This window comes from Trachinotus anak, unplaced genomic scaffold (genome assembly GCF_046630095.1).
Source record: "Trachinotus anak isolate AG129_WGS33_773 ecotype Australia unplaced genomic scaffold, CSIRO_AGI_Tana_v1 ptg000031l, whole genome shotgun sequence".
NCBI lineage: Eukaryota > Metazoa > Chordata > Actinopteri > Carangiformes > Carangidae > Trachinotus > Trachinotus anak.
The window spans coordinates 4,432,250-4,447,008 of NW_027273882.1; the positions used below are offsets into that span (position 1 = coordinate 4,432,250).

At 39.8% G+C, this 14,759-nt stretch overlaps 1 protein-coding gene across 3 annotated transcripts in view; it reads left to right on the forward strand.

The window, feature by feature from the left end:
- LOC139612492 (exostosin-1-like) overlaps positions 1–9,988 on the forward strand; it is a 211,506-nt gene extending 201,518 nt beyond the window's left edge. For all 3 annotated transcript variants that reach the window (XM_071468112.1, XM_071468111.1, XM_071468113.1), the window contains exons 11-13: positions 2,682–2,842; positions 4,425–4,596; positions 9,034–9,988. In XM_071468112.1, the coding sequence (XP_071324213.1) occupies positions 2,682–2,842; positions 4,425–4,596; positions 9,034–9,219 (519 nt within the window). In that variant the 3' untranslated portion in view covers positions 9,220–9,988. The remainder of the gene's footprint in view (positions 1–2,681; positions 2,843–4,424; positions 4,597–9,033) is intronic.
- Positions 9,989–14,759: the final 4,771 nt, after the last annotated feature.

Genomic DNA, 14,759 nt, shown 5'->3' on the forward strand with positions numbered 1-14,759 from the left:
CTTAAATTTAAAATACTTGAGAGTGAAACTACTGATTTTTAGAATATCTCTAAAAAGTACAAGTACACAAAAAACAACTTTGGTATAGTAACAAAGGTAAAAGTAATTCATTACGTCTACTCTGACTGACATATACACACACACAGACACACACACATACTTGTACTTCTGTCTTTGTGAGTACACACATTGACATAATGCATTCCCTAGCCCCTAACCCTAACCATCACATCTGAATGCCTAACCCCAACCTAAACCTAATTCTAACCCTAAACCCTAAAACCAAGTCTTAACCCTCAGCCCTCTGAACAGAAAATGAGGTCCTCACTTAGCAGAATATTCTTTTTAGTCCTCACTATGTAGCATTTACAGGTACACACACGCATGTTGCATATGTCGTTGGACATTGGATAGATTTAAATTAATTTCCTGAGACTCACCCTAACCATAATCATAAACACCACTTTCCTAACCTCACCCCTTCACCTAACATTAACCACTGACCCATTAAATCAGCTTTTTCCCAATTGGACAAGCAACGCCCACTTAACTCATCTTTAGTCTGACATTTGTTCACATAAGTAGCCTATGACACACACACACACACACACACACACACACCATTCATTTCACATTATAAAGAGCTTTTTAATCTCTGAAGGCAAAATTATATTAGCATGATATCATTAATCCTTTCAGCACAGCTGTGGAGACATCTGACACATCTTACATACAGTATAAACATACACACACGCACACACACACACACTCTGCTAATACATCCGTTCATCAGGGGTTACACGGAGAATGGCAGCTCCAACCTTTCTCTCGGCTTAGCGTCGGTGCTTTACAGTAATTGCTCATGCGATTCATGACAGAAGCCGCGAGGTATCGCTAAAGAACATCCACTTTCAGAGCTCCCCTCCCCAGCTCCTCTCTCTGCCCCTACTATTCTGGTAATTAATTTTCTCCCTCGGCTCCTGAGATGTTGTGTGTGTGTGTGTGTGTGTGTGTGTGTGTGTGTGTGTGTGTGTGTATTACCAAGTATTTCAGTACGTGCTGATCCCCATTCTCTGGTGTGTCTGGCTGTACGTCTCAGAGGTGTTTTTGAATGCAAAAGAAGATCTTTCTCAGGTAGCTCCAGCTTCTTCAAGGTCACCAGGCTCTCAAGACAACTCCACATGAAATTTCTTCTTTATGAGGAAGTAGGGAGGCTCAGAGGCATACAGAGCAAGAGAGACATGGTCCAATCTTGTACCCCCTAGAAAGATGTGCAGCTCCAGAGGTGATGACCACCCTCTCAGCACATTCATGTATTAGAGAATAATGAGCTTTGGGATCAGTGCCAGTTCAGTTCACCAGTGCTTGTACCTCAGAATCTGAGTGTCTAAAAGTGTGACAAAATTCATTGTAGAAAATTTTCAAGGGAAATTGAAAGAATGAGTCTGCTCTAGAAATATGGTGGCAAAGTTATGACTACACAAGTTTGCCATGTTGAAAATAAGGTGGTGTACGTGAAACTTGGATTTCCAGCTCTTGAGCGATGCTGAAATTTAAAGCAGAGCCTGCGACTGTGGTTGCTCCTTAATTTACGGTAATGGAAAAGGTCTTTAAATGTATGATGTTAGACTCACACACATTCAGTCTGTTTAGTTAGCCAACTACAGTTACATGTAACTTCTGTTCAGCTGATGTATTGGCTTTGTGTCCTAAAAATGTAAAGTTTATGCAAAGTAAGTGAAGGAGAAATTTACCTCACACTGAATTTTTGAACACAGCGTTTAAAACCTGATGTTTTTACCACTATATATTTGTTTTACTCTCCTTTCAGAAAACATTTCTTACCATTAGTGTGTTGGAGGATTCAAGATTTTAGGATCACTCCACCTGCAAGAATGTGTGATCTGCATCTGCAGCTTTTCACTGAATCAGTTAACATCTGTAAAAGAAATACACCTCAGTTCTGAACTCTGTACCTCAGCACTTCCTGCAGCTCTTTTACAGTAAATGCCATAATTTTTATTTTAAGGCTTTTAAACTAAACTGATTTCTGAGAATCGTTGTTTGTTACTTAAACATGTTTCATCTTTCATGTTTGCACTGGTTTATAATGGACACAAATGAGACTAATGAAAATGAAACCTCACCTGATCAAGTCTGAGGAAATGAGTAGAAATTATAGGTCAGGCCTATTCCAACTCTTATGTTGTGTAGATACTTAAAGAATATGTGATTGGATGGTGACTTTTCAGGTGGGAGGAAAAAGCTCACAATGTTGAGATGCCATTTAAAAAGTCCTTTGTCAGGTTGTGAAGAGGCGGCGAGGCAGTTGTTTAGAAGATGTCCTTGCTGGCTAAATGTCATTCGATAGCATTTCTGAATATGTTGTTTTTATCCGTTTACCTCATCTGTTTTAAAAGCTGTTTACACTCTAAATGGGTTCCTGTATATTTAGAATAAACCAGCCACAGTAGATCACCTCCTTACATTACTTTATGCTTTTCCCCTCTGGTCTCCTTTCCTCTTCCTAACCATGCCTTCTCCTCTTCTTTTTTTTTCATTTTTCTTTCTTGTTTTTTATGTCTTGGCTTTATTTCCTCACACTGTATCATCTTTATTTTAAATTGGCCTCCTCCTTATTTCTTTTCTCTGCCCTCTTTCCCCTCTTTCTTCTCCCCCAGGTGGATTTTGCCTTTATTGTATGGCAAAGTTTTCCGGAGCGTATCGTAGGTTATCCAGCAAGGAGCCACTACTGGGATAATTCCAGATCCCGCTGGGGCTACACCTCCAAGTGGACCAATGACTACTCCATGGTCCTGACAGGAGCAGCGTTCTACCACAGGTACAGAAGCCACATAGTCTCCTGCTGATCAGTGAAGCACTGCAGTTGCTTTACTGATTACAGAAAATAAAATGCTTTTCAATTTCACACATCATTTATTCAAATGATTAACAATGAGAATGTGGTAATTACAGTATAAGACTTTTATAAAGACTTCCTGTAGAGGCGGTGAACTTACAGAACACACAAACACTGATGCCATGCATCATATTTAAGGAAGCATTTACATTTTTTTTTTTTTATTATTCTTAATACCTTCCACTTAGCCCTTTGTTTTAAATCCAGCCCCCTTTCCCCTTCCCCTTCCTAACATTTCTAGCTGGCATGATGAGATCTGCCTGTCATTCATTCCAACATGCCATTTAATGAAACTGTGGTGCTATCACTGTGTATAGTTTATTCAGTAATATACAATAAAAGTGTGTGATTCTCGGATCACTTTAAAACTGGTTTATATTTAGCGTTGGGCAGTTGTAAATTATACGTAATTAAACCAGTAGTTCAGCTACATACATATGAACATAGTGATTGAAGTAGTTAAATTATTAGTTTTGTGTAGTTAACTATTAAAACTGCAAATAAATTGTTTCTCTACTATAATTGTCGGGTAATTTATTTTTTGGTTTGTGTATGACCCTTGAACACGTAGGTACTTTTTACAATACACCGAACTTAGTGGCATTTTTTACTGGCATGTGATTTTTTTGTACTATAATTTGTTAGAATTTCATATCACACATACATTGTCAAATTATATAAAGTAGTTTGAATTACTTTTTCTAAGTAACTTCTTCCACTGCAAAGTAATTAATAGCTTGTAAAGCTTGCAAAGATATGCTTCCCCAAGAAGTCAAGTTCTCAGCGCATTTTTATGGTGCTTTGCACTTTTTTGCTGCACTTTAGTCTGAACATGCTGCCAGGTTGATCTATTCCAACTTCAATACATATTCATTCTGCATGAGATACAAACCACATTAAAAGTCACCAGTTACATTTTATCTTTCACTGAGGAAATAGAACAGGAAATGAGATAATACCATCTTTCTCCACCTCCACTCCGTTATCTCATAAAATGATTGTCAAAAACATGCAGCTAGCACTGAAAGAAAAAAGTATTTAGCAGAGCGGTAAATTGAACGGAGACGAGTGTTGCTCTCTGAAGGGATTTGAAGCATCTTGTCACGCAGATAAACAGCTTTCTCATTGTTCTATTGTTAGGACGCTTGCTGCAACTCTTTAGTCCTTTTGTTATTTAGAGTCTTAAATGCCACTGCAAGGCAGAATAGATGAGTCAGAGTGTGAGACAGAAAGGTGGAAAGTGTTTGTGTGTGTGTGTGTGTGTGTGTGTGTGTGTGTGTGTGTGTGTGTGTGTGTGTGTGTGTGTGTGTGTGGGAGGCACCGTGGCAGGGAGGTAACAGAGTTGGCAGTGATCTAGTGCTCCCATGTTGCTGAGAGTGCAACATAGCTACCATACAGACTGGAACAAGAATAGAACAGATCTGCAGTAAAAAAAATAAATAAATAAATAAAAAAACACAGAATATCCTGATCTGTCTTTTTTCCGTATGTGTGTGTACGTCAGATATTACCACTACCTGTTCACCCATCATGTCCCGCCCAGCCTGCTCACCATGGTGGACCGCATGGCTAATTGTGAGGACATCCTAATGAACTTTCTCGTTTCGGCCGTTACCAAGCAACCGCCAATCAAAGTCACACAGAAGAAGCAGTACAAGGAAACCATGATGTCACAGGTAGGGCTGTCCTACTATCTTCACACTCATAGACACACGGCATTTTTTATTACTAAGACTGTTGAGTGATCTGGCAGCAGACTAAGTCACTCATCAGGTTTATGAGCTAATTGAGTGTTTGATTTGAGAAATGAAATAGAATGTGTCGTCAGATATTCCTGTAGTTTATAGTTTAATTTATTGATACGTCTTTAACCTTTACCACCCATTGCTCCATCTGCAGGATGCCTAAGTATAAGCTTTAGAAGTTTAAGGGCCCAAAAGTAATGCCAAATAGTTTTTAATTATTAATTAGCTTCATACAAAATGCAGCAAACAGAATAAATCATATTAAAAATCAATATTTGGTGTGACCACCCATGAAAACACCCCTCCTTGGTACATTTGCACAAATTTTCAAGGTACTTGGCAGGAAGGTTGTTCCAAACATCTTGGAGAACTTGCCACAGTTCCTCATTCTTGTCGTCTCCTGTCTAATCATGTCGTCTGATAAATCATCATCATCTGATTCCATGATGTTGAGTCTGGCTGCACCATCTGCTGCAGGACTCCTTGTTCTTCTTGTCTCTGGAGTTGTTTGGAGTCGTTGTTCTGCTGCAGAGTGAATTTCAGACATCTAGGAGATCTCTCCTAAAATTGGGTTGGGGGGAGTTGAAGACCTAAAAAAAAAACGACCTCACACTCAACACACACACACAAAAAAAAAAGATGAACAAAAAAAGTCAGCTGTAATCATTAATTTCCTAGGCACCACATGGTGCCATTATTAATCTATGTATTATATACTTTTGCTCTTTGATTGTAATGTAAGTTTAATTTAGTGAATCTGTAACTGAAGTGGCAATTATGTGACAAGTGGCTCTCAAGCCTCCTGATAATCCTTCTCTTTAAGATCTCCTGGTTAGTTTAATCTTTCTTCAGAAAATTCAATATTTCCCTGAGGTCTAACAAACATGGTGAATGAAGTTTATTCCCCATAAAACATTTGCAAAGCTGACTTTTCTCAACAGTTTGGAACTTGCTCAGTTTACATCCATGATTTCCAGCGAGTGGTCTTCTTCTTCCCCGCAGTGAGAGGCCACCGGCAGGACTGTGTGTGTCCCCAGTGTCCTGCTGCGAAAACAGCTCGAGATGCAAACAAAATGATTAAAATGCTGCCTCATTTTTGCTCCACCTTTAAGAGACAGTGGTTTGAGGAGAGTGAAAGGCTGCAGCGATAACAGACGAATTCCCTGACTTTCTTTTTACGAATGGAAAAGAAGATGAGGTTCACTGTTGGACAAGCGACAGTGGAGAAGCTTGAGGCGTTACACAGCCCTGACCTTCTCTTTGGGAGATCCCTATATGTGAATGTTGTGTGTGAAAATATGTGTGTGTGTGTGTGTGTGTGTGTGTGTGTGTGTGTGTGTGTGTGTGTGAGTGAGTGTGTGAGTGTGTGTGAGCGTCCTGTGGCCAGCCCTGTGTCAGGTTCTGATTGATGGCCTGACCACAGGCAGGACGATGACTCGGCAGTACGGACTTAGTGATTAATGTCTTAATTGTGAAGGCAGCATGGCAAACCAAGATTTACTCCGTCCTTCTTTCCCTCGCTCACTCTCTCTTTCTTTTTTTTTTTGAGTGTCTCTCTTTTCCCTTCTTCCCCTCTCTCACCCCTGATTTGTTACTTTGCTTCAAGCAACGGCAGATAGGCATTTAGCATGGAGAGGGAACTTTTGGGAAACTTTAACAAAAGTTGTGACTGATATTTATTTTAGGGCTGTCAAACGATAAATTTTTACTTAATCGTAATTAATAACAATTAATCGCAATTAATTGCATGATTTATCATGATTAAAAAATTTTATTCTTTTGCATTTCAGAACTGTTTTCTCCTGCTTGACAACACATAACCGTTGGTCTGTCTGAACTAGAAGCTAATGTTAGCATGTCTGACGTGTAATTATGAAGATGTCTGATAATTTATTTATCCTTAGATGAGTATGACTTGCCATGAAATATCTTGTTCCGCCATTTAAAATCTTTGCAGAAAGTATCTGTGGCAGCTTGACAATAATTACGAGTGCATCAAAGGGTCAAAATAGTAGTGCTCTAGAATCTGTGGTAACAGCACCAGTGACAGTGTAGAATAAAGTAGCTTTGGTGGCACGCAACACGATTAACACGATTAAAAAAAAAAAACGTGTTATGCTCTGTCCTTAATCTCATCACCCGGCTGCCTCCCTCCTGCAGTACGCAGGATGAATGTGCTCCAACTCCACGCCCCCCTGCCACAGTATATCTGCTTCCCTCCACCTTGCCCTCATATACCCCCCTCCCCCACCTCCAATTCACCTCCCAGCAGCCACCGGGGGGCCCAGCACTCATCCCTCGCCCCCTACCTCTGTTGTCCATCTCCAGATAACCAGGTGAGGACACAGAGCAGCAGGAGATGATAGTTGTCCAGTAGCTTTTGAGGAGACTTCAAATACTTCAGCTATTGAAGTCAACAACACACAACAACGGCATCGCTCCGGTGACAGCAGAGACGTCTGTTATCTCTGTGACTTATTGGAACCATAGCACTTTTTTTTCTCTGCTCTCAATCAGATAATGCTGGAAAAGTCATGAAAGTAAAGTGTTTTTTTGTTGTTGTTGCTTGTGATACTTGCAGCATCACCAGGTCCTTCCAGACTGCTCATAAAGATGCAGATGGATCCCCTGATGTTGTACTGGTTAAAGCACTAGATGTAGCAGCCACTGTGTTAGGTGCACTGGTCTCATTTTGTAAATCTGACTCATCATGTTGTGCCAGGTGGAGCACTTAAAGCTCAATGTGAGTACAACAAAATCTGGTTGTAAAAATCTCATGAAGGACTCGCTGTTTCTAAAAAGAGATGTGACATGAAACATGCAAAACCTTAAAACCAAGCACACAATTCTTATCAGTTGCAACCTGTTTCTGCTCTGCAAAAATCTCTAGCACAGTGACAGAGTGAGTCATGAGCAAAAATGTGGAAACACAAGCTGTACTTCCAAACATGTGAAAGAGACTTTGTTTGTGTGTCTGTGCTGCTGTTTGCTGGCGTGTCAGCAGCTACACGGGGGGGACTCCCACGGAGTGAACCAGCTGGTCAGGTCGACCAGCTCTGTCACTATAATGAACCTCAATTCTCTGGTGAAAACTAATTGTGAGGAACATGTTTAACTATGAGCAACACTTCCTGTCTGTGTCCTGACAAGCCGTCCATGATAAGGAGGAGCTTCACCAGTAAGCGCCATCAAACTGACATCACAAGGGACACCTTTGCTTCACCACCTGGGATGGTGAAAAGCCCCCGCCTTGTTAGTGGCGGATAAGTCGGCAAACTTCACAGACAATATGTCGACGTATAAGCTTATACAGAAATGTAATATCTGACATTTATGTCCCTATATCAAGAGTGATGTCACCTTATATGTCACCTATATCCTCTGGATACACTAAGATATAAGTTTATAACATATATGAGATAAGATATATAAGATTTCTACATGAGGATTTTTTCAATCAAAGTATATCTAGTATATTTCTATCTACAGATATTTAGGATAATTATATATATAAAAAATATATATAAAACATACAAAATCTATATGTTTTACTTATTAATTTCTCATTAATTTTAACATGTCTATCTTCTCATTTTGGGAAAACGGTCTCAGACTTTTGAACCCTAATGTCTAAATATCAACATATGTAGACAGGCTTTGGGATGGATAGGCCTTTTATATTTACACTACATATGTACAATATGAGCATACACGCATAAATAAACATATTTGTATTGGCTTGGCATATAGATGCATATATATGGCTAGGCCCCTCATAACTGACAATTAGCAAGCAATTCACTAGCTTTGTTAGCTCAGTCTGTTTATTTCCCTTTTTAGTGACTCTTTATTCATGATGACATGATGTACAATACAGAGAACAAAATGCCTGGGGGGATTTAATCACCTAGTGTAGAGAGGATAGACAGAAGCTCTGGGAGCTGTAGCGACTGGCTACTGTTAGCATGTACTCTGTTAGCAGTTAGCTCACCATCTGCAGCCCCATGAGTCGTCCCTACCTAACCAAGCCTCTAGAGATAAATATTTTGTGAAGATGAGCTGATGATTTTTGCTGAACCATTGTTTCCTGTGACCAGGCTTTTAGATTTTAGCTCGTGTTTATAAATGATGGAGTTCCTTCTTTTCAGTTTTCATCCATCTTATGTGGCACCGTGAATAAAAGTTGACCTTTCTCTTACAGTTGATGGGTTTGACATGAAATATTATGACATGCTCAGTTAGATAATATTTCATTGCTGTTATCAGAGTGATTTGTTACACAGTGAGAATTATTGTCAGCATCCCCTTGTTGCTGATTGTTTCCTCACTCGCTCTCTGTGTTTTCAATCTCTGTTTCTCTAAACCAAGGGCTCCAAGGCGTCTCGGTGGGCCGACCCAGACCACTTCGCCCAGCGTCAGACCTGCATGAACGCCTTCAGCCACTGGCTGGGTTTCATGCCTCTGGTGCATTCCCAGATGAGGTTGGACCCTGTGTTGTTCAGGGACCAGGTTTCCATCCTGAGGAAGAAATACAGGGACATCGAGAGGCTGTGAATGCACAAGGACCAACGTCAGACCGAGAGAGAGAAAGTAAGACAGGCTGGCAAAGTGTGTGTGGGTTTTCTTGTGTTTCCTGTTGGAGAAGTCATGACAAGAATACACACACTGAATGCAAACATTTGGGACACTATAAAAGAAAACTCACACACATGCACCGGACATAAAAATGATGAAGCACGGAGGTAAGCATACGGCATTTAACTGTGCATTTCTATGAAAAAAAAATATCGCTGATTGAGTGTGCGTGGTGATAACAGCGAGTAACTGTGATTACCCGCCATCTGTGACAGTGCAAATAAATATGAATGCATGGATACACATGCAGCAACAACCTGGACACATTGAAGGCAGTCCGGACCACGGACAAACAGTATGTGTTGCATGGTACAAGGACCTGAAAAATATAATGTGTTTGAATTTAAAAAAAATATCAGAGATATGTTTATTGTGGATATTGGCCTAGAGGAGTATACAGTTTATTGTTGGCAAAAGGGTTTAAGAGATTTATGATTTATTGGTTGTATTCATTAAGTCTAAAGTCAGAGGAGGGGTTATGTATGTACATGTACATAACAGGCTAATTACTGACAAAAGGGACAAGCTGTAGCTTCTGGGCCGGGCCAAATGACAGCTGCTACCCCAAAACAGCCAGAGACAATGGCAATATGCCTCTTGTATACTATTGTAGATTTTCAGCTGCAGTTCATGTCTGTATGAAGCAAATAAAAAAAAAAATAAAGTTATGTAATGTTATAAGACAAGAGGCCAGGTCTCAACTCTGTTTCTTCCTGACTTTGTTGTCTTTTTTCCCACCTGCTTCCAGTTTGAATTTTTACTTTACCACGTCCTATTTTTTTCTGGTTTGGTGTTTTCTTTGTTGTTTTCATCATTTAATGATCAAAGAATCAAATCAGTGCCATTTTTATCTTGCAGTATTGATTCCTCTGTGTAAACACTGACTCCTCTCGCAGTGATGTGGCGGGCTAAACACAGATGAAGATGGGAGTTAGCTTTTGAAGTCTTCACTGAAGGCAATTTTACCAGAAAACAAATTCAATGATATTGTGATTACAAATCAAAGAAAGGATGAGATCCCATAAACAAGAGTTAGACCAAAGGTATTTTTAAAAATTAATTAAAAGAAAATTGGATTTGCAAAGGTACAGCCCAACTGTCAAACTGTCCCTACAGATGATGCTCCAACAAGGGCGTTTGAGGAGTAAATAAATATTTCTGTTAATATTTACTGTGTCACAAATCTGACAAAATGGTGGATATAATAATAGGCACATTTCAGCCCAGCTGTATTTATTCACATAGAAAAAACCAACCTACTGATTAAGTAAACCCGAATATATACATAACAGCAGTGGATGAAAACGTGCATAAAAATTTGCACTGCAGTTGGATGGAGCTTGTATATCAGTTGGTCTTTTAAGGAACACACGGTCATATGACGTCAGAGTAGACAGAGCTCACTATCATTCAAAAATGTTCGATATTGGTATTGATAAAAATACCTTGACTTCCATACGTTACTTTTTTCAATACCAATTTTATCAAATCCATTTTAACATAAAGAAAATAACAATACACATTAGGGTTCAAATTTTATTTTTACTTGAGTGTTTTCTGATGTGTTTGTGTACATAAACAGCCAATCACCACCATTATTAGATGTTGGTCCAAGGATGCTGGTAGATTTGCTCATTTACTCCTTAATTATCGAAATCTGGTGTTGAATGACAAAGTATTTTTTTCAATCCTCAGCAGTATCAAACTAACTCAGTTGGTCTATAAAAGTTCAGCACCCAGCTCTAAGTTTAGTTTGTTTACATGTATTTTCCATTTACTCTGTTCACCATTGTTTTTACCAGTATTAAACCTTTAGGAGTTGCTAATGCAGGTACCAGGTCATGATCCTTTTCCCACCCATGAACACTACCATGGTATGTGCAGCCGTAGCTGGAGGATGCACCGCAAAGACCTGGGCCCAGGATGGTCCATACGATGATGGGTGAGTGCTTTTTTGTTCACAGAAGACACTCACCAGACATGCGATTGAGGGGGTGTTACCAGGGTCATATATAGGATGTATTGCTTTTTGTTGTGCTGCTGATCTCTGTGTTGAACAAGTCTTATTGGACTGCACTTCACTTTACATCAGTGTGAAAATCCTAGATTACGTCACATCAAGCACAACAACCACTAACTATGTCCTGTTCAGTCTTATTTTAAACAACAAAGGAAAATGAATTCTTAGAAATGTTTACAACTGTACTTCAAACAGATTTCTTTATTCCAGTTTTCCCTCACTTGATATATCTTTTGATCATGACCGTCTTAACTATGGTCCGTCTGCTTTTGATCTGCGGCTCAAACTAAAATGATGAAACTGTGGATGAGCAATCCACAATTTGCATTTTGTATTGAAGGACTGGCCTCAAAGTCTTGAGTAACATCTCCAATACCTCAACAGCCAATTGCTGAGGTGCGAACAAGCCATTTAATCCCTAATTATACCAGCGCTGCTCTGTAGCCACAAGTCAAAGTAATTTGCAGCCAGAAAAGTTCATGCAGTTCAGTCAATTTACCTGGAGGAAAATGTAATGAAATTCCAACTATGATGACTAGAATCCATAAACGTATTGTAAATTACACACACACACAAACACACACAGCCTTTCCACGCTCAGTGTGGAGGGCTGTTCCCATTGCCATACAGGAGCCAGCCAACCCACCTTTCCACGAAGCTCCTTCGACGCCTCTGTCACTCTTCATTTATCCTCCCTTTCATCTATCTTTCATTGATTTTCCTCCTCTCACCTTTCTTCTCCTCCCTCCTCTCAAAGATAATAATTATAATCACCTGATCTCACTTTCTAGTTTTCCTTGTGTACCGTTATGTCAACTAACCCCCTCTCTTTCTTTTCAGGTGTTCTCCCTCGTCCCCTGTTGTCTCTCACAACCGATAAGCAGGATCTCTTCATCATCTGACGGTTGCTACAGTTTCCTCTCTTTTGATTTGACATGTCTTCAAACCAGGACCTACAGTCTCAGAAGAGTTAACACACCAAGAGATGCTGAATTCCTTCATGCAAACCAAACACTGACATCAAAACTACAGACATGTCAACTGTTGATTTGATTCTATCAAGAGCTGCTCAGGCATCCAATGTTTTACAAAGAGTTGCATTGTCTTTTATTTATAAATAATATTTAAGAATACAAATAATGTTGTATTAACAGGTTTTTTGAAACAATTGCTCCCTATTTACAATATGTCATGCATGCTTTTATAAGCCACAGAAAATGAAAATGCTTCTAGCTTGTTTTTGCTTTTTTAAACTCTTCCAAAGAACAGTTTGCCCTCAAGTCTATAGTTTACAACTGTATATACATGTAACAATAAGTGAACAAGACTGTAGATGTTTTATTTAGATATTTATGTGCTTGTTATGTGTTATTTTGATGAATTTATTGAGGTAAAACCTGCCAGTAGTCCTTGATCCTGGTGGTGAAGGGGAGAAGAGGCATAGACCACGCTGAGAACAGAGGGAAAAACAGGTGAGTACTTTTAAATAAAACACAGCTAAGATGACAGGAAAGCCTGGAAATAAATCCCAGTGAAATCAGTGGATGTACGTTGACAGTATTTGTGGTGATGCTCAGCTTGCTGAACATCAGCACATATATTGCAGAGATTTAAGAGTCACCTGTCAAAATAAAGTGATACCATTCAAAGCCGTCACAGTACGAGACAAGAATGGACCATTTTTCTATTAAACATGAAAGTCTTTCCTCCCTGTACACCCTCCTTTAATACAGTCTGGCAAACTACCAGAGCCAACAGATGATTTAGTGCCGGCTACAATGGCTTTCATTTCAGTTTGCTTCAGGGAATTCTCCTTTTGCTCTTATGATGCATTATTATGGTTCCTCAGCCTGTAAAATTGTGTGTGTGTGTGTGTGTGTGTGTGTGTGTGTGTGTGTACAGGTCTTTCTATGGTTGTGTGGACAGATTTTATTAAAATTATTTATTAAAATTATTATTATTATTATTAAAATCACCACCAACCCCAAGCTCCTGCTCCCTGCCAGGTTTCAGAGCACCACAATAGCATCATGTTTCTGAGGGAGAACATCTATATTCTCATGAGGATGGGAGGAAAATGTGAGGTTGTTCTAAGCATCTGAACAAATGACTGACACTGTCGTGGGTGAGGACAGCTGCTCACTGCGTCTTGAGCGTGCTGCGTTGGTCGTGCCTTAACTTCCCCGAGGGCCAATCAGAGCTGAATTTTTCTATTTCTGTATCCAGTGTGGTTTTCATATGCTTTCTGTCTCTCATTTTGACTGACTCTGAATTAGATTTGAGCTAATAGCCCAATGATGTTTCTGTTTGATCCGCAGTGAGTTTGGAGAATGAATTTTGATGTTTGGATTTCCTTCAAAGGCAGAAGCTCTCTGCAGGTAAGTCACTTCTGTACGTTTGTGAGAGTGTGTGTGTGTGTGTATGTGTGTGTGTGTTTGCGTCTGGTGGTAATAAGCCAATAAAGGTGCACAAATCAGGCTCAAATAGCTGAGTCCTGCACCTTCATACCCTCTATTATTCCTCTTTTGTCTGCCTCTGTTCCATCTGACTGTACCATCTGTGAGTCAGATAGTAGAGAGTAGAGGCGTCCTGTCTGTAAAGAGCTGTCAAGAGGGAGTGCAAACCATAATAATATCTTCCAGACTGTTTGTCGGCAGCAGACACTGACTTTTTTATCTTTTCAGGGTGACGCACACACACACACACAAAGCCCTCCTCTCTGTAAGAGCGTGTTAAAGGGTCTTGTCTCCACTGTGATCAATACAGGTCAGTGTTAGTCATTGGATGTGATCATCCATTGGTTCCCTCAGGAGGAAACTAAACTGCTTCACTTCTCCCTGGTTCTACTTATTGGACAGTGAACATGGATCCATGTCCCCGCTGATGTCAGTGGTAGTCAGGCAGCACAAAGACACACGAAAAAATTAATCTGACAGAGGGGAGAGTAAAAGGCACAGAAGGCTTTTAAGTGACGTAAAACAGTAAAATCCGGATATCCCCAGGGATCCATGAAGGCGTCTCTGACAAAACGAGCGGTAGTTTTGTTTCACAGTGGGGTCAACCATATTACAGCATATGTAAGGGACTGTTGACAAGGCCTTTTTACATAGAGCAAGTGAATTACAGGGAAATTAATCCATGTCATGTAGAAACCTACTGTATCAGAGTACAATACAAGGTGGAATTTCTTCATTTATTTTAGCTTTTATTTTACAGGCTCTGAGCTACATACTTCAGCCAATCACAAGGGAAGTCACACACGTCAACATGATGCAACAATGGCAGATCACCTTATTGTTTGCGTCCAGTAAAAATGCACTCAGATACATGTCTTGGCACTTCAACGGCAGCTAGTAATAAAATGAGAACGGATGTTTCTGTGAAAGGAAGCTTACAGGTGAACATATCCTGGTCAGTGACAGGAAGTAGTTTAAGTGTT